Below are 21,667 nucleotides of genomic sequence, written 5' to 3' on the forward strand. Positions count from 1 at the left end.
TCCATTGCAGCACGAAATGCATTGGATTTTCCAATTTTTCTTCCCTCCTCCTCATTTAAATCCATGGTTTGAAATTTGCTTGTAACATATTTGACTGCTTGATCTTCTTGTTTCAAATCCCTAATATATTCAAAGATTCCAGCAAGGTTCTCAGTATTTAGTTCAGCTTTTCCTTTCCTGTTGCTTTTGCACTTACTAATTTTAATTTGCTGTTTTTTCACAAATACTGAAGAATGTCAAAATAGTCTTTTAGTCTCAGTTTGTCCAGGTTTTTTCTACATACAATTTGCTGAGCTATCAATATCTTCGAGTATAATCTATTGAACTTTTTCATGATCTCAAATGCAGTTTCCTTGTCACTCACAAATTCCAGTTGCTTGTTCAGAATTTCTTTATATATGTAAATCATTGTGACCAGATTTTCTCTTTCTCAAGTTTCCATGTTCATTTTTGCTCTTGAAACCACTGTATAGCATTTCTTCATTTTTGGACAGATTTACATTGGCACTTTTCAGTTTCCATGGTCTCCTCCATCAAAGATTGGTACATTAATGTCAGCCATGCCCAGTTTCACAAAGAACACTTTTTGACTGACATTCTTCCTTTTTGTTCACAACAGATCACTACTTTTCCAAATAACAGTATTTTTTTCTTAAAAACCACAAACTAATACCATGTTAAGAATGTTTATTAATGAACAGTTAAATCCAGTTTACATTTCTCTTTTCACTGAGAATGCATTCAGAGCACGGAACTGACTGGTAATTGTATGTACATATACACTCATTGTTGAGAGCTCTCTCAACAATTGCAGTACTAGTGATATAAATGTGATGTAACACTTTGTAATAATATGAAAGTGAATGATCACAAAGGCTGTCATGGGTAAAGCAGGTAGTAGACTTTATTTTATTGGTAGAATACACAGGAAGTGCATTCAGTCTACAAAGGAGATTGTTTTCAAACCACTCATGCAATCCATTGTAGAATATTGCTCAAGTGTGAGAGACTTGTACCAAATGCAACTAACAGGAAATAATGAATGTATGTAGAGAAGGGCAGCATGAATGGTCACAGGTTTGTTTGACCCTTGGAAGGGTTTGTTTAATTTGTGGGAGTGTGCTACAGAGATGCTGATGAAACTGAATTGCCATAATCTTGAAGATAAACATAAACTATCTCAAGAAAGCTTACAAACCGTTTCAAGAACTGGTTGTAAATGATGACTCTAGGAATATACTAAAACCTCCTACATATTACTCACACAAGGATCATGGGGACAAGATTACAATTATTACAACACAGACAGAGACATTTACACAATCATTCCTGTGATGCTCCATACATGAAGAGACCCTAACAACTGCTACAACAGGACATACCCTCTGCCATGGTGCTTTGCAGACTATAGATGTAGATGTACATGTATCACCTTACAACAATGGGTTTTGAGTACTATCTACATTTATCTTGCTGCCATGTTAAAATTAGCTGATCTTGCAGTGTTTACGCCACTTCAATTCACTAACATATTAATGCAGTTGCGATTGTGACAGAATAATGTAACAGATTATTATTAAACAAATAACCTAGGACGAGTCAGGTCAATAGCATATTAAAAGCTCACATTCAGTACACCAATAAATGTATAATTTCTTCAATTATGTTGTTGCATACCCATACTGATTTTCATTTTCCTGCTATCTATGGCCCTTAAAATAATTACATTATCTTAGTTACTCATATACTGTACTATGGAAGAAAGTTTTGCATGTTAACCACATGGCAAAATAGTCTCCCTTTTGTGTGCTAACATTTGCTAATAGCTCATTTAGATATCTTGAATCATTTATGAGACACAAGAGATGTTGTGAAGATTTCACGTTCACTCTATTATATGTGTGTACAAATGGAAGTGAGTGCATTGCATACAAACCATTTTCTCAATACTGGAATAGATATAGATCTCCTCCCAAGTTTAAAGAGAACTTCAATATGTTGGTTGTATTTTGTATGCAGCAATGTATGACCTAATATGTACCAGAAGTAAACTCATAGCAACTTATGTATTTCATTGTAAACAAATTCTAATTTGGGGAGGTGGGGTGGGGTGGGGGGTGGGAGGGGAGGGGTTACTTAAGTTCAAAGTATCACATTAATTATGACCATTAAGGGAATGATGGGAGTTCACCATGAAGCTGACGAATAATGATACAGAAAGTGAAAGAATCAAATTGTTTTACTGAATAGTTTATTTAACATTATTTGAGAAAGAATGCAGGGTAGTCATCACTCATGTGACTCCATTCCTATAGTGTCTTGTTCACAATGGATGAAGTGCACAGGTTAGTGGGTGATAGCAAACTGAGATAGCCCAGCCCTCAGAACAGAAGGATGGGTTTGCCCCGTACTCAGAACATGAATGAATTTCTGTGCAGAGGCTACATTAAATGTGATTCTGTTTGCAGGTATGTGGAATCATGGCTTGTGGGGGTGAGACTGATGCAGGTGGTGAGATGTGTGGCTTGTGGAACACATCACTGTCAGCAGCAACAGCCACACTGCATCGAGCTATCGTGGCAGCCAACCTGACAGCCTCAACGACATTCCATCTGCCCATCAGCCTCACGGGTGAGCTGCTGCCAGTGGCCGCAGATAAGCTGCGCTACAATGCTGACTGGCATGGTGCCTCTGTCCAGATCGAGTCTCCAGTAACAGACCTGCTGGTGCTGGCATTGTGGGCCCGAGACACCACACTAGATGGTGACCAGCCACTGGGAGCATCTGCCACAGCTGCATGAAGGAGGCCACCTTGAAACATCTGGCTCTTTCACAGTTGTTCTGCAGTCTCAACCATTGGTGAATGTCCACTTAGTCCTGAACACATTCAAGAATTTCATCTGTGGATGCCACACGTTTGCCCACACTTTGTGAGCTCTCTTGCTTGCTCATTTCATTAGTAATTACTCCTCTCCCTGTCAATTATGGATTCAGAGATCACTATTAGTTTACTATGTCCTATGCCAAAAGCTGTTATTGAATTACAATAAGAAAATCATATCAACAAGATTCAAATAAAACTTCAACTTCCATGAATGCACTGCTCTTGCACAACCTTCCCTACTCAAAAGTCTTGTCGAATATTCCTCTAACATGTGACCATAAAACTAAGTACACTACTTGGCTATCATTTGAATATTTCCTTCAGCTGATTGTTCATGACTGATCACATCTGCAGACTTCATGTTAGCTGGAAAACGTTTTGATGAGCCCAGAAAAGTATAACTGTTCATTGTTACACCACACAGAAGTATTTGCTCTTGAACTGAATGAGATGCAGCAATAGTGACTTCACAGCTTGAGATGCAACCCACAACATTCTTCATCTACCTCCGAATCTCAAGATGGGGATACTGTTCACATTTAAACTGTTGTTTTCATCATACAATAGGTTGTGGAGAATTCCACAAACAACTATAATTTGCCACTCTCACTGCCCCATCTGCAGATACAGTGCAAAACCATTTTCTTGTATTCCTCTCTTATATAGCCCCACTTCCCTAATTATATCTGTTGTGACCTAGGGCCTTATCTCTGTATGTGAGGGCATTGGTTGGGTGGCAGTGATCATGTTCTCAGAATATTCAGTGATGAGATGGTGACAAACTTCCAAGGATAGCCTGTCTAATTGTCTTTCTTGTAGTTTCACCACCTGAACTTTGTCTGAATCAGAATCAGAATTGTGCAACACATTCGTGAAACAATAACTGTAGATACACTGTTTAGAGGAAACAACAGTGACTAACAGTAATAGATAATATTATTATATGGTCATAATCACTACAGTATTTCCTGTTACCAGTTTCAACTCAGGTTGGTCATCATGAGCCACTGGCAAGTGATTACTCCAGTAAACCTTGCGTCAAGTACAGTCCAATTTGCCACACATTGTTGTGTTGGCTGAAATAATAAGACAAACAGATGCCAGATGATGACTAATCCAAATCAAAACAAAGTAAACAAGTAATGATATGGACTGTATTCTAATCAAATACTCTAAATCAAAATCTCATCCTAACCTATTACCATGCCGGGAAATTATGTAGCTCTTATTTGAGCTTCTTAGTCTCTTTCCTTATTTTAACTGGATATTAAATCCTACTCAAAATAAGCAGTACATGAGAACTGATTGTAAGAATGTGAAAGAAGGAAGAAAGTTTAGGATTTAACATCCCGCCAACATCAAAGTCATCACAGACTGTGCAGGAATGTGTTGTAGGTGACCTTTCATTCATTCTGGCTAAGAAGAAATGTAATACAGAAATGTAGGGATGGGAGCACAGTTGTCTTGTAAACAAGGTCTTTTGTAAACATACATTTACTTCCAAATCTTCCCGTCAATTGTAATCTAGCATTATTTTTCCAAACTACAACATCCCCTTGTTGTATCATTTTGAAACGGCATGGTAAGATACTTGACTCATGTACTGACTTTTTATTTTTGTGCTGTGTATGCAAGCAGTTCTGCTCTTCATTCATAACTAAATGGTATGGGATTATAATTATTCAAGAAAAGTTACAGATTCATTCACAAATCTGCAGGTGTCTCTGAAGCAGGTCCTACATTGATAATCTATTTATAATTACACATTGTGTTCTACCAGCCAGGAAAGTGACAGAGTTTTTAATAAGACAATGAATGACCATTCTTCATTGGTGTCTTTCTACATATTCAAACTAAACCAACCAATAAATATTGGGTACTGCCTGAAAACAACCAAAGCCCTTCCTTTGTTTCAAAAATACTGCAGATTGCAAAGGAAATAGTTGTATCTCCATATCCTTCCAAAAGAAGATATGGAGCTCTAACAATCAAAATTTTTGTGTTTCACCTTCTACCCCTCATCCTTGAACTCTACTAGCATCTCTTTAACTGCCTAAATACATATGTTATTATCACCCAATTAAATCATCATTACCTTGATGACCATCATACTCTAAATATGTCATATTCATTGTCTTCACAACGAATATTTAAATTATTCATTCTTTATATCTGTCAATGAAATATTTCCATTTATCTCATCCATTTCTCACTCATTCTCATGTCATTATCCAAGGATCAATTATTTATAACAAATTGTTCCTGATTATTTTTTATTTGTTCTGACATACTTGCTTCTAGTATCAGAAATACTGTTACATATGTAATGTGTCATAGTGTTAATAAGAATTTGTGATTTGCTAAAACTGAGTAACACCATTTCTGTGTTGTAATTCTAGATGTTTCATCTTACAGCAGTGACTAAAACATAAACAAGTATATTATTATTTGCTTTAAAAATCTTTAAACATCAAGAGGAAATTGTAGTAATCAGGTGATCAAAAATGATAAAATTATCCATAAAAATAAGTTTCATATTACTTTTTTGAAAAACAAAGCTTGTGCTATATCTGTGATCTGTGCATACAAACAAGAAATGGATTTATACAGGAAATTTCAGTATGTTTGGGAATATACAGAAAGCCAATCAATTGTTCATTAATAACATGTAGATTTACCAACAACACTTTTTATTCATTTACACATGATCAATAACTTTACTATGACAGTTTTTCTTGAAATGAAAGTTTCTGCATAGAAATAAAAGCTCATAACATAGTGCACAGCAAAATCATCACTTGATTATTAATTCACTTCATGTTTGAGAAGTCAAGCAAAATCTAACCTTTTTATATATGAACCATATGCAAAATGATTAATCACAGTACTGTCTATCATATTGGACTGTTGTAACCCATTTGGTGTCAAGGCTTAGCGAGCCTCACTGATGCTACACAAAGCCCTGAAAACCATAACAAATATCTGAATCACAAAAAACCTAATTATGATAACATTATATGGCTAGAACCAAAATGTTTCTAATGTCACCACATGAATTAGCCAACTTTTACAGGGAGAGGAGATAAGTTCCCAATGATTGTGTAGTTGATACATTTTAATAACTGAGAGTACAGAATCAAAACCTTTTTTTTTCTTTTTAGTGATTGAATCAAGAAAATTAAGAATTTATTTATGAAATTTGTTAACACAAAGCAGATTCTAAATAGAAAGTACAATGCAACAACAGCCTATTTTCAATTAATATTTGGTGAAGAAGAATCTAAAGTGACATCTGTCTATGTAACGGTAGACCATATGCAAGATGATGTGACAGACAGTAGTCATCTTTTATTCAATGTCCTACCTAAAAATACTCTCAGACAAAACCATCTCAATGTGGTACAATTACATTTTGCATTTCCATTAGTAGTCAGAACTACTGTACTCTAAAAGAAGTAGATAAGCCATAAAGCCAACCAAGAAAATGCATTACTTTTGCCTTGTTATCATTCATTTACAACAGCAAAAGACTTGTAACATACTTCTTTAAGTTGTTAATCAGTATTTTGTTGAGCTTATGCTTTCAGCACAAAATACAGACATGAATTATAGCATATTGTTTTAAACTATCTGAAAGCATATGAACAATGTAACTTCTCTGTAACTGTATCCAACTATTGTTGTATTACAGTTGTTTGTTGAAATAAAAAGCATAAAAACTGTTTGAAAATTTTGTGTTTATATACACGTGTGTGTGTGTGTGTGTGTGTGTGTGTGTGTGTGTGTGTGTCCATCATGGCCTTTTTGTTGACATCAGATGAACAAGCTATAGTGCCCATGGTATAGCACCAAAGTGGCTATGGACAAGATGTTGCAAAAACCATAAAAAGGCTGTTTGTCCCATTGCTTGACCACGACATGTGGGAGAAGAACAAGGCTGTGGTTTGTCATAATTTCACATTATTACAAAAATGTTTTTTTTCTATAAATTTCTGCTGCAAATGTTCTTTTTCACATTTATAAAAATTTCGATTTCACATTTATTTTTCTTAGCTAATAACAGACTCAATGACTTGCCCACATATATTCAGTAATTATTTAATTATTTTTATTTGTGCACTGTTTGGTTTTGTTAAACAAAACCATTTTATACACAAGATATACCAAAATAAATAGCATTAAACAATGAACTACACTATTAGTATTACATTATTTTGATATATGTATTGCAAAAAATATTCTCTCTTAATCACAAACTAAATCTATAAAACTATTGTATGTATCCATACATACCAACTACCTAACAATAAACACTAAAGAGTATAATATCACAGTTTTATTCCAGGAAAATAAATGCTTTTTGTCACACATACTCAGGTATTGAATAATTCCATTGGTTTTGGTATCACAGAGTTAACTAACTCATTGTTGAGTCAGTTACATCTCAATGTTACCATTTTCTAATTTTCACATAAGACTAAATGGTCATTGAGTGGTTTCTTTTCTTTGGCTGCACCCCACAGCTATGTTCTCAACAAGGACAGAAGACCATAGTGTGACAGCAGCTGACAGTTGACATCTATCTTAAATTAAATACATGTGAGCCCCATAATAAATGATTTATCTGACTGCAATGGTCAGCAATAACACAGTTCTATTACTCAGTTTAACTGAGAAGAGAAAGTAAAACTACCCAGAACTGTAAATGCTGACTCAGGTACACTGTTCAGAGAGACTTTACACAGTGAAAAACTGGAAGAAGTTTGTCAAAGACACACATTAGGTGAAGAATTTATTTCTTTCCTAAGAATATTCTTACAACATTATGAATCAACACTCATTTTACATTGAGTGAGGGACATTTTCAGTAGAGGCTGAGTAAAAATGTGGCTAACATTTGGGATCAAAATTTCTTGTGCTAGAAAGAGAGTTCTTTATTTAAGGCAAAGGACTATCTCTGACCAAGAGTTAAAAATGCACTATAATTTGTATTGCAAAATTTGCCAGTTTCTGGTTAAAAGGCAGAATTTATGTACTATATACAAAAATTCAAAACTCCACAAACAAGGCAAGTATAATTTGGAGCGTAATTTAGACATGAAACAAAATTCATACACTGAAAGCAGATGAAATAAACTTACTTGTGGAGGTACTGTGTACTCCATCACCAGGCATCAGCTTTGCCAGCTCATCTGTTAGAGAGATCACAAAAATCGTTAGGACACTAAAAATTAATAACTCTTCTTATTATGATTGTGTTTCAGCCAAAGAATTTAAATCTTATGCTTACTTGGTAACACCTTTCTTAAATTACCTTTGTAACCAATCAATGAGTCAAGGAATGTTTTATGAAAGATTAAGTATATGGTAGTAACACAATTATAAAATTATCTCTTCTTATAGATTGAGCACACTCCCTGCTTTCTCTCAAATATTTGGTAAAGTAGTAGGACACTGAATACTGAACCAGCTTTTTGAGAATGTTGAACAACAATAACTCAATTTCACTTTCATAAAGGCTTATCTATTGAGAATTCAGTATATGATCCCACAAACTTTTTTATAGTAGAACGAAATTAAGTTACCTTGCTGGTATTTTCTGTGATCTTGCAAAGGCATTTGACTGTGTAGATCATAAAATTCTGCACAAGAAAACTAAAATGGCATGGCATTAAGGTCTTCCCCTTCCATGGATGGAGCCATATTTTAATAATAGAAAGCAGAGGGTCATATTAGTAAATGATACAATGAGAATAAGATTAAATTCAGAGTAAGGAAACATTAAATATGGTGCCCAACAAGGTTCAATGCTTGGTCTACTGCTGTTCTTGGTCTACATAAATGATTTGCTGTAGACTTTGTAGGACTCTTCCCAAACTGTACTGTTTGCAGATGACACAAGCACAGAGTGATTATAATTAAAGTTTCAGTTTAAAAATTCTGTAAAAAAAAGAACTGTTGCTCAGAATGACATCAAATCTGAACACAATACTGTCAAAAAAATAGGGAAATGTTTTGGAAAGAAAAAATTTTAAAGACATTTTCCCACTAGGTGGTACTGTAAGCATCAAAATGTAAATGGGTCCAGCTACAAGTGGCAGATGAGTCACAACACTGTCACAGTGGTGTGAGTTGCACGTAAAGCAAATCACACTGTGCAATGTGCATGACCACACAAGTCTGACATTCTTCAGTTGTGGCACAGATAGTTAGGTCCTGAGTCCAAAACCTGCATAAACAGCAACAATGACACCAGTTTTTAATTGTCCTGAGGCAAAAAATGCATAAAACAGCAATGAAATCAGTTTTTTTATTGCTTGAGGCCATAAACTACAAAAAAGCAACTATAAAATCAGTTTTTAGTCATTCTCAGACTGGCACAAAACATGTACAATATGGTGTCCACTATTTTCTGCCCCAAATTGAAATTGAGAAACAGCCTGTGTCACAACAAATCAGTGTCTCAGGGAACACATTGACAGTGGACTGTGCAATATGTGCCTTCAGTTCAGCTACGTTTGTGACTGGATCATAGAACACAGCATCTTTCAGAAAACTCCACAGCCCAATGTCACACAAATTAATAGCAGGTGATCTGAATGGCCAGGCTGTGAGGAAAAGGCAGCTGATAATTCTAGCATTTCCAAACTGCCTCAACAGTAGCAGCTTCACTGACTGTGCAATTGTGGAGGAGCACCATCTTGCATAAAAATAATCCTACCTGCACATTCATGCTGCTGAAGGGTTGGGATCATATTGGTGCACAAAAGACACTCATAGCATTTACCTGTGATGGTACAGGTAACAGGAGCCACATGAATCATGCCTTCAGAAAAATGTGGCCTACAACAAATGATTCTGTCAACCTGCACCACATAGTTACTTTTGCAGAATGAAGTGATGAAGTGCAGATTGATTTTCCATTGTCTGTATTCTGCATTTCTAAGTACTGAGATATCCTTGGACATGAAAATGGACTTTGTCTGTCCACAGAATATTCCATGGCCATTTATTGTCCACTTCCATCTAAGCAAGAAATTCTACAGCAAATATTTGTCTTACTGGCAGACCAGCATGAAGGATCTCCTGAACATTGGTAATTTAGTATAGATAGCAATGCAGCACATGTCGTAGAATTTTATGCCTTGTTCTCACAGGTTTGGGCAATTCCTCATGCTCTAAATGTTCATTCACCACCATTCAACCCCTCCTGCAATGCTGTGGCACATCTTCCACTGGTATCAGATCAAATGTTTTCCTCTCTCTGCCACATTGCACTTCAAAAGCACCTGTCCTTTTCAATTTCATAATGATTTTCTCCAAGCCTCTCGCAGATATCAAACTAATGCCTTCTTACATGCCCTTGAATGTCAGGAAATTCTGCAGAGTTACTGACATACTGCCACGATTCTAGTAAAAGAGCTTTATTAGCAGTGCATGATCCTGCATTGAGACAGTAAAACTGAGCATCTCAGATGCAAACTGAGGAACAGCCATTTACCCAGCATCTTTTATTTTGCATATTCTGACTTGTAAAGTAAAATTTTCATTAAATAATTTTCTTTGCATAATGTTTCCCCCTTCTTCAATCATAACCCATTCAAATTTGATGTTGTTGTGGACTGTGTTTCTTTTTTTTACAGCATTCTGAAACTGGAACATTAATTATAATCACCCTGTGTATTGATAAAAGGTCCAAACCCATCCATACCAGACACACCCAAAATAATAATGGAACAGGCTCACAACAGGTTCACGACTAATAAATTGACCTTTAATCTTGCAAAAACTCATATTATGAAATTCCAAAAAAAATAAAATTGATGAGCAAGCACTAGAAGCAGAGATATAGAAATCTATGGACATACTCTACCCCAGGGTATCTAGGTGGTGACACCAGAACATGGATAAGTTTCCAAAAAATGTTGTTGTGACTGCTTTATTTTCAGAAATATCTCTCATCTTTTGCTGACCTGCAGATGAGATTACTGTCTTTAGGATGCTACAGTAAAGTTTGTAGTGCTGACGTTTTTTTGGATCATTACAAGTTCTGAGGGAATAATATAGCATCCTCTTTGTTCTGCATTATGTTTTTATTCCTGCAGTCGTCCATGACTTATTGACATTTCTTACATGACTGTTTCTAATTATTTTTTTCGAAAATGTGGCTTCAAAGATAGACATAAATTCATTCAGAAATGTATTATACATTTTGATCACATATGTTTCGTTGAAAACTGGACTCCAGTCTACCCCTTCCAGGCTAGTGTTGAAATTTTGGAGGGTTCATTCATTTATTATCCTAGAAGATTTCCAAGAATTTTCAGAACTGTTGCTCAGATTGATGTCAGTGAGAGTAAGCAATTGACCACCATGATCAGAAAGGCCAAGAATTGGAGGTACACTGATATTGTTGTCTCCTGACTTATCTATTAATATTGTCATGTAGAAGAAGGTGTAATTAGGTGAATGACAAACACTAACTTCACTTAATGAAGTTTTATTCAGCATTGCACATACAGTGAACTGGCTCTGGCCAGAACACCTACAGTATATATGCAGCTACAGAACATTCCAGTACAATGATGGTTGACATTTGTGGATACTTCTAGAATATACTCAAACCGAATATAGAAATTAAAATTGTACAGTCCAGGTGAGCATTAAACTCACGACCCTCCATGCAACAGTTTAGTATCATAACCACTACACCACAGTTCTACTCATCTTCTTCTGTGACATTGCTCCCTCCTTAAGAGAACAGCATCTTGGTGTTATATCCTCCTAGTCCGGGATGAGTCATTAGTCCTGCATACTCCGACTCCCGATGACTGATGCTCACCCTGGGGGTGATCTTCTTAGAATTTCTTTTGATGCTATGCTCTTCATCACCTTTCTGTTTGTTGCCTGTCGCTGGAGCTTCAAATTTACCCTGGATTGCAGGATCCTTGTAGGGCTTCATTCTAAAGATGTGGACTGTATCTCTGATCTTTCATCGTCTTGTCGGGGTCAAAATCTTCAACTTCATAAGTAACATCTGACAACTGTGTTGCAACCTTATAAGGTCCAAAGTGGTGCCTGAGTAGCTTCTCGGAGAGACAAATCTTCTGAAAAGGAGTAAAGATCCAGATGAGGTCACCAGGCTGGTAAACAACAGGGCGGTGGCTCGCGTCATACCTTCAGTGATTGTTTTCTTGAGCCTCCAGCATGCAGAGTTGAGCCAACTGCTGAGCTTCCTCAGCTGTGGTTAACACCTGGTCAATGTAGTCATTGTCCATGTCATCAGGATGTAACGGAAACACAGTGTCCATCGTCAAACTCACCTCATGCCCATACACCAGGAAAAATTGCGTAAATCCCGTGGTGTCTTGTTTGGCAGTGTTGTAGGCAAACATCACGAAAGGTAGCACCTCATACCAGTTGCTCTGCTCAGCATTGACAAACACAGATAGCATGTCAGCCAAGGTCTCATTAAGGCGTTCATTAAGCCCGTTATTTTGCAGATGGTAGGCAGTTGTCATGTGATGAGTAATGTTGCATCGACGGTTTATCTCTGTCGCAAGATTCTATTGAAAAACTTTCTTTCGATCTGTAATTAACAACCTTTGGGCACCATGTTTTAATACAATGTCTTCCATTATGAATTTGGCTACCTCAGATCCTTTGGCTGTTTCACGGCTTTCGTAATGGCATAGTGTGTCAGATGATTAGTGCAAACAATAATCAATCTATTGCCACTAGCAGACATTAGAAATCATCCAAGGAGGTCAATCCCAACACACTGGAAAGGCGTTTTGTCTGGTGGAATTTGTATGAGTCAGTCAGGCGGTTTCTGAGGGACTGCCTCTCTCCTCTGGCACTCTCGACAGTGCAACACATAGTGATGGACAATCCTAAATAAGCCTGGCCAGAAAAATCTCTTGTGGATTCTGTCATATGTTTCAATAAATCCTAAATGTCCCGCCTCAGGTGTGTCATGGAATTTCTGTAGAACATCTAAGTGCATGTGTTTAGGAATCACTGGTAGCCACTTCTTTCCAAACGGATCAAACTTTTTCCAGAAAGTAATCCATTAACTACCTTAAATTGTCCTTTCACATCCTCTGACTGATTTAAGGCAAGCATAATTTGAGATATCTTGGCGTTCTTCTTCTGCTCAGCACAGAAATCCTGGAGTGCAGTGAGACAGTCACTATCTTCATTAAAGTCTTGATGGTCTTGCACAGGGTTTCTTGACAGACAGTCAGTATCTTGGTGTTTTCTTCCACTTTTGTACACTATGGTAATGTCATACTCTTGAAGACATAGTGCCCACCTGGTAAGTCATCCTGTTGGATCCTTAAGACCTGTCAGCCAACAAAGTGAATGATGGTCTGTAACAACTGTGAATGGCCTTCCATAGAGATACTATCAAAATTTGCACATGGCCCAGTCACAGAAAGACATTCTCTTTCTGTAGTTGAGTAATTTCTCTCGGCTCTTGTAAGTGTCCTACAAGCGTAGGCTATAACCTTCTCTTTTTCATCTGAAATTTGCACCAGAACAGCACTGATCCCATACCCACTAGCATCTGTGTGTAGTTCTGTAGGTGCTCTCTCATCATACAGACCAAGTATAGGGTCAGTCATCAGAGCTTTTCACAGCACGTCGAAAGAATCTTGTTGAGAACCACCCCAGATAAATTTAGCATCAGCTTTTAACAACTCTTTGAGTGGCCTGGCTTTCATACGAAAGTCTTTGATAAAATGGCAGTAATAAGAACATAATCTGAGGAAACTTCTCACATCTCTAATACTTTTAGGAATAGGAAATTCTGTTATAGATCTCACCTTTTCTGGGTCTTGCCACGCACTTTCATTTGACACGAGGTGTCCAAATGTTTTGATTTCTTTTGCTCCAAAGAGACACTTTCTCAGATTAAGTTTCAGTCTGCCTTGTTGGAGACACTTAAGAAAGGCCATCAGTCTTTTTATATGTTCATCAAATGCCTCTGAGAACACTATAATGTCATCTAAATAACAAAGACACATCATCCAATTAAGGCGACATAGAAGATTATCCATCATCCGTTCAAAAGTTGCTGGTGCATTACACAAACCAAACGGGATTACCTTAAATTCATATAGGACCTCAGGGGTGATGAATGCAGTTTTCTCACAATCAGCCTCATCTACTTCAATTTGCCAGTATCCCGAGTACATGTCCATGGTTGAGAATATCTTAGCCCCCTTCAGACAATCTAGTGTATTGCCAATCATGGAAAAGGATAAAATTCCCTTTTAGTTATCTTATTAAGCTTCCTGTAATCAACACAAAAGTACTAACTGCCATCCTTCTTCCTGACAAGGACCACTGGTGATGACCATGGGCTCTGCAAAGGCTGAATGTTGTCATTCTTCACCATTTTCTCTACCTCGCAGCGAATTATTCGACGTTCCGTTGCTGACACATGGAATGCTATCTGGCTTATTGGTTGATGGTCTCCAGTGCTAATCCAGTGCTTCACCATCAATTTGTCTAACTTGCTCTTCACCTGTGGACTGAAGCATTCAGAGAACTCTTAACAAATGGCAAGTAGCTTCTTCTGTTGTTCCTTAGTGAGAGCTGGTGATAGTCAAGCTAGAAGATCTTGTCTCATAGTGGTAGCACTAGTTTCGCCCACAGACTCAGAATGGGAGGTTTCTGTGATGCTCAGCTGTTCTTCAATTAACAGCTCCGCGTTTGCTATGCACATGCGTCTTGGAAAGATCTGTGGTTCTCAGCGACAGTTAACTATCTGCTATTCACCAAATCTGTTCTTAAACAAGACGACAGAGGCTGTGATGGCCACGTTATTTTTCAGTGGTATGCTTCTCTTACATTCCACTACAAGATACATGGGTTGATGCATGGCATGACACGTGACTGTTACCTTTCTAGTGCTGACTGCAGGAATGATCACTTCATCCAGCACACATAGTCTCCACACACTTGGATGCGCATCTTCCTGTCCACAGTATCTCATCTCGTCCAGCATAAACTTCTACAATCTACAATTGCCTGAGAAGGTTTCAAAAAGTCCCATCCGAGAATGATGTCATGACTACACTCTTGTAAAATGATGAATTCTAAGGGCTGTGTTTGACCACTTATACCCACACAAATGGTACATCTTCCTGTAGGTTTTACATATTTCCCATTAGCCGTCTTCAGCAGAGATGTTTAGCTGTTGACAAACATGGTTTTCTGCAACTGGCAATGGTACTTCTCTGAAATGACTGAATATGATGCTCCAGAGTCCACAAGAGCTTGGACTGGTCAGCCATCTATGAGGATATTGATGTAGTTTCCTATCATTTTGTAGTGATCGACAGTGGAGGATTTTTCTCTTCGGCATCCTCACCTACAATTGAGGTTGCACCCTTTAGTTTTCCAGATTGTGGCAGCTAGGTGATTGGCTGGAGCTTTTAAATGGCAATGGAGACCGTGATCGGCATGTTGGGGAGCATCCTCTCCAGTGGCTAGCTTGTGGCGATGGTAACCTACATCATGCTGCACCCACATCTTCTTGTTCATCTTAGTCGTCCCAGAGTTGGATCAAATATCTGCCACCTTTCTCAACAATAGTGCACTACATGTCACTACATGTTCCAGTCGTCTGCAGTGGAAACACACTGATTGGTTATCCTGTGTCCTCCAGATGTCAGTCTTCCTTGGGTCCCATCCTGAGTCTCGACTTTTTCACTGTTTTAAAAGGACATGAAGGACGAGAGATTGGGTTCAATGTCTATTCAACTTCCTCCCTTATGTCCTCTTGAAGCACATTGGTTTTTTGCTTGCTGTGCAGTCCAAGTGCCTTTTGAACTTCCTCTCTCACTATCTGACAAAGAATACTTATGAAATCAGTTGCTTCCTCCATCACAGACATTGATACAACATTTGGAAGTCGTTCAAACTTCTTGTGTGTAACTCTTTTTTGATGCATTGTCTCGATATGCTTGCGCCATTTTATGAAGTCGTCTGCTGTTGAAACTTCCTTCAGTAGTAGGGCTTGATACATGTCCTCAGCAACACCCTTCATGAGATATGCAACCTAGTCTTCCTCCTTCATTCTAGGATCCACTATTTTACACAACTCCAAGACGTCTTGAATGCAGAATGCTGTAGTTTCTCCGGGACACTGTGCCCTGCACTTTAATTTATCTTCAGCCTTGCACTTCTGTCGTTGTGTGTCGCCAAAATACTTGCGCAGTTCCACCTGGAATACTTCCCAACTTGTGAAATTCTCCTTGTTGTTCTCATACCATTGTTTGTCAGTGCCCTCCTAGCAGAATAATACTTTAGCCAAACATATGATGTCATCCCATTTGTTAAATTTGGCTATACCCTCATATACCTTCAGCCACTGGTTTGGATCTTGGCTATCATCACCAGAGAACCCGGAAGGATGTCTCATGTGGTGGCACACTGTTGCTGTCATCGTAACATCCTCTTCTTCTTCTGTCTCTGGTAGATTGCGATCTGTTGAATATGGCTCAAACTCGGGTTTCTCGCCACGTAAATGGTGGCTCTGTTGTTGCCTTATGGGAGCCACTCTGTCGTCAATAACATGTGCTATTACAAGATCCAGTACCCAGTATCTCCACCAGAATAATATAACATAGAAGAAGCTGTAATTAGGTGAATGATGAACACTAACTTCACTTAACAAAAGTTTATTCAGCACTTGCACATTCAGTGAACTGCCTCTGGCCAGAACACATACAGTATACATACAGCTACAGAACATTCCCGTACAATGATGCTTGACATTTGTGGATACTTCTAGAATGTACTCGAACCGAATATAGAAATTAAAATCATACAGTCCACGTGAGTTTTGAACTCATGACCCTCCATGCAACACTTTAGTATCATAACCACTACTCCACAGTGCTACTCAGCTTCTTCTGTGACACTATGTTGTCAATCAGTCTTTGACAGTTCTTGGTCACTTTCTTGGTCACTCTAGTTGGAAATTTTACTACTGTTGTCAAATTATAAGAATCAACTAGATGTTCTAGATCTGCTTTACCATTGCTTTCATTTAGGAAATCTACATTGAAATCACCTGTAATTATTAGATCCACGGATTTTGAGTACACTTGCGATAAGACAGAATCTAACTGGCTCAGGAACATCTTTATGTTACCTGAGGGAGCTGTGTATAGTGTTAACACTACAACTGTATGGTCACTTACAGTAATTTCTACGTCACATATTTCAGTATCTTGTTCAATACAGTGACTCTTTAAATTCAGTGTGCTATATGATGTTTTATTTTTTTAATAAATTACTACTCCACCATTCTGCATGATAGATCTACAGTAATGTGTGGCTAGACAATAACCACTGAGCTGTAAAATTTCAACATTTCTCATGTGGTGTTTACTAAAGTATAAAAACATCAGCCTCCTTTATCTCTTGTGGGTCATCCAAAACAACAGTAATTTCATTAACTTTGTTTATAAGTCCTCCTACATTATGGTGAAAAATTGTCATAGCTTTGGTATTTGCTGAAAGCGGCTGCTTTCGCCTAAAAAAGTATTTATGGGCTCAGAAACAACCGGCTCATTGTTAACGGTTTCACGGAAATTCTGAGCTTGAAAATTAGTCTGATGGAATTGCTGGAGTCATTTTGTTGATTTCTTTCATGATTGCTGCATTTAAAAGAGTACCTAAGGTTTGTTTAGCTGACCTGTTAAGATGCATACTGTGTCTGGTAAACAACTCTCTTTGAAAATTACTCGTATCTACAACACAAGTATTGCTAAACTGTTTACAAGTCTTTGCAAATTTAGAGTTCGTTTGAGAGACAGCTTCATTAATACAGGACTGTGGGATTAAGTCATGTCCCTTTGGAATATTCACAATAAATACCTTAGAATGCTGAAGCGCCGTTGACTTCTCCTTGAGTGATCGTGTAACCTCAAAACCTTCATTGCAGACTAAATTGATCAAACCACCTATTATAAACACATAATCGTTTTTTACTATTTCAGGATGACAGCCTGCTACAACTTCCTGAATTTTTGCACCAGGTTTCATGATTCCACAAACATCAGCACTAATAAAACCATCTTTTACCATTTCGGCCATACCTCTACCATGACTGTCTGCAAAAATATGAACATGCTATGTTCTTTTATTGACAGCAGAAATTTCTCTTCTCAACACTGGAAGTTCAGGCTTTAGCAAATCAAACATAACTTTTTTATGACAATTTACACTTTTTGGAACGTTTGCCAAGGTCGCTTTAACATTCAAATTCAGCTTTAGTTCTGAGTCACTCACTGGAAAACTGTTACTTAGAACAGAGTATATTAAATGTGTTTACATTCTCAAACCTTGTATCATTTACTGTCGGTGACATTTTTTAGCCTAATGCATTCCATTTGTTGGATACTTTCTTCCATTCAGCCAAATTGTCGGCATTCTTTTTCGGTAGATCATCCATGTTTTGCTTCAATTTCAGCTGCATATTTTCACACTTCAGGCTGTCATTTTCTCTTCTGAGGCTGTTGATTACACATTGTAAACTTTAAATACGTCCATTATATTTAACAATTTCACTTTTGCACTTCACACATGCTATCTTTTTAGCTGCATTGCTATAATTCATTTTAGCGAATATAGGACACACTAAAAAATGAGGTAGTATGTACACAAAGCAAAAGTAATTGAAAGCGGCCCCAAAGTACCATATTCCTTAGTGTTCATGGATACAGATAATCACTTTGGACCAAGAAGGCAATAGTGTCTGACAAAAACCAAATAAATTGAAGATTTCCATCAGTGGATTTGTCAAGTCCGTACACGGGCATCAAGATGCAGTTTCTTATGATGATCGCCCTTGCTCAGGAGCACCCAGGAAGATATCAGAACACCATGAAAAGTATTTGGTGGTGACCAGCGAACGCTGGTCCAACTGAGGCGCCAGGTGGAAATGGCATGGCAAGCCGTTCCACAGGACTACATCCAGCATCTCTACGATCGTCTCCATGGGAGAATAGCAGGAATCAGCAGTGGGACATCACCTGGCAGAAAACAACCTCCATTGTTACACAGCAGCAAGAAAACCACAGCTGCTTCCTGTTAACAATAAGAAAAGACATTGGACAGTAAGGGATTGCAAAAAAGTCTTATAGTCATATAGACTATACATTCCTTGCTAGGGTCCAGAATGGATTTTTATATTCTGATACAAAAGTCTATAATAGATTGCCACTGGACACCAGGTAGGAAACAGAAAATCCTCAAATATTTAAACACAAAAATAGAGGAATACCATACCTCATAAGTCACTCCTTGTACAACATATCTGAATACTTAGACTCAGGAATGTAAATTCTGCCTAATTCTAGTATTTTGATGGGTAAAAAATCTACTCATCAAGCAGCAGCAGTGGCACACACATATAAAAGGTATTCCATATGCAAGCTTTCGCAGCCAGTGGCTCCTTCTTCATGCAGAAGACTGAAGGGGAAGAAGGATGATTGAAGAAAAATGGCTGGTGAGATTTAAGAAAAGGAGTAGGGTTCAGAAATGTCACCTAAAACCTCATGTCAGGAGAGACTTACTAGATGGGAAGAATTTGTTGGAAACTACTCCAGTGAAGATTTGAAAACCTTTGAGGTTTCAGATAGACGTTCCCCTGCTGCTGCCTGCTGAGTAGATTTTTTATGTATGCACTTACATCATATTTTCAAAAATTGATTATTGTTATTGATAATTCTGGTGTTTGTATCAGATAGATCCTGATTTTTCCAGAAAGTAGGCAGCTAATAGTGGTCTGTGTAAAGTTAAAATGATTTGTTCAAATTATTAGATAGTAGTAACAGCTGGGTGACAATATAAGGAGGAGCTGTAGTTTTTTCAGAGTAATCAAGAAGTAATTCAAAGTTAATTTGCAGAATGTGGATTCCTTGGCAGCAGCTGTATTATGTATAGACCTGCTGCCCAATTGTGGCATACAAAAATTTTTTTTGGACAAGGACTCAAACCCAGGTTACCTGCTTTTCCTGCTTATCACTATCAGTCACCATAACCACTTTGGTTTGGCTATCCGTGCTCATTTCCTGGACTGGCCCAAACTTCAATATGACACCCTGTCTACATCCTTATATCATGGTCTACTGAATTCATCATCTAATGCTTGTAAAATTACTTGGATTCCCACGACATATGAAGTTGAGGAAAGAATACAAGAATGAACCACAACAACTGGGTATCCTAACCCATTTGTTCCTACAGAATGCACTGAACTGGCCATACCTTTCACCACTGAAAAGCAACTCTAATTCTTCACTATTGTACATGAATGTATTCACCAGTGTGAATATGGATAACCATCAGCTGTATAGTGCCAGACCAGGACTTGAACCCAGATTCCCCACTTATCACAGAAGATTGCTTTACCATTAGGCTATCTGAGCTGGATTCATGGCCAGACCAAAAATTCCATATGTCATCAACCATGAGCCTACAATCGGCAGTTGTACATTCATTATGTATATTCCTGTACAGAGGAGGCATTTTAAATAGAAAATCTCTTATCTGGTGTTGGCACAGAAATACGATGTTGCGGTGCCTGTGTTGTTCAGAAATACAAAGCTTTTCGACATGCATGCACATCCAAAGGAGCAGGCATTGCTGCAACTACAGCCATTATCAAATACATGAACTGTATTTGCAATTGCAATTATGAACAACCATCAGCTGTATAATGGAATGATGACAATGAAAATTTGGGCCAGACTAGGATTCAAACCTAGATTTCACGACATCGTGAGTGGTCCCCTTACCATTAGGATATCCAAGCACGAATCACAGCCAGATCCAAACTTCCATATGTTGTCAACCATGTGTCTGCTACCTGCACTTGTACATTCGTTATGTATATTCCTGTACAGGATAGACAATTTCAATTCAAAGTCCATGTCCAGTACAATTTCTTCCCACAGCTGCAGAAATGTGAGCTGATAAATGAAACAAGAAACATGTACCAAATGCCCCCAGTTGTTTTCGCAGAACCAAAGATAATAATATACAGAACTGCTCTTTTCTAGCCTACAGTGAGTGTACTGGGGTGATGTGGGGATATAGGGTGAGGCGGGGTGATGGATGGAGAGAGCCAGGAGGCACAGAGAGGGTTAGGAGGAAGCATCTAGCAGCTTGTGGGAGAGGTGGGGGGCCACCCATGGACTAGCTAGGCCTGCGGGTAGAGGGGACAGATACTGGGTGGGAGGAGGGTGGGGCAGCAAGTTACCTTAGGTTGAGGCCCTGGAGGCTATGGCAGTGAAGAATGTATTGTAAAGATAGCTCCCATCTCCACAGCTCAGAAAAGCTGGTGGTGATGGGTAGGATCCAGATGGCATGGGATGAAGCAGCCATTGAAATTCAACTTCTTGTGCTCTACTGCATGTTGTGTCCATGGGCGACCCACCTTGTTTTTGGCAACAGTTTGGCAGTGGCCATTCATTCTGGTTGACAGCAGATTGGTTGTCATACCAATGTAAAATGCTATGCAGTGGCTGCAGCAAAACTGATTTACAACATAGCTGCTTTCACAGTTGGCCCGGCCTCTGATGGAGTGGATAAGCCTGTGATGGGACTGATGTAGATGGTGCTGGGTGGGTGGATTGGGCAGGTCTTGCTTCTGGCTCTCCCACAAGGGTATGATTCCTGTGGCAGATGATTGTGGTAGGGAGTGACATAGGGATGGGCTAGGATGTTGTGGAGGTTGGGTGGGTGTTGGAACTCCAC

At 38.3% G+C, this 21,667-nt stretch overlaps 1 protein-coding gene across 1 annotated transcript in view; it reads left to right on the forward strand.

The window, feature by feature from the left end:
- Positions 1 to 6,043, forward strand: part of LOC126101614 (vanin-like protein 3) — a 160,831-nt gene extending 154,788 nt beyond the window's left edge. The window contains exon 9 of the mRNA XM_049912296.1: positions 2,469 to 6,043. Coding sequence (XP_049768253.1) covers positions 2,469 to 2,801 — 333 coding nt within the window. The 3' untranslated portion in view covers positions 2,802 to 6,043. The remainder of the gene's footprint in view (positions 1 to 2,468) is intronic.
- The last annotated feature ends 15,624 nt before the right edge of the window (positions 6,044 to 21,667 follow it).

The sequence above is a fragment of the Schistocerca cancellata genome, chromosome 9, assembly GCF_023864275.1.
Source record: "Schistocerca cancellata isolate TAMUIC-IGC-003103 chromosome 9, iqSchCanc2.1, whole genome shotgun sequence".
NCBI classification, from domain to species: domain Eukaryota; kingdom Metazoa; phylum Arthropoda; class Insecta; order Orthoptera; family Acrididae; genus Schistocerca; species Schistocerca cancellata.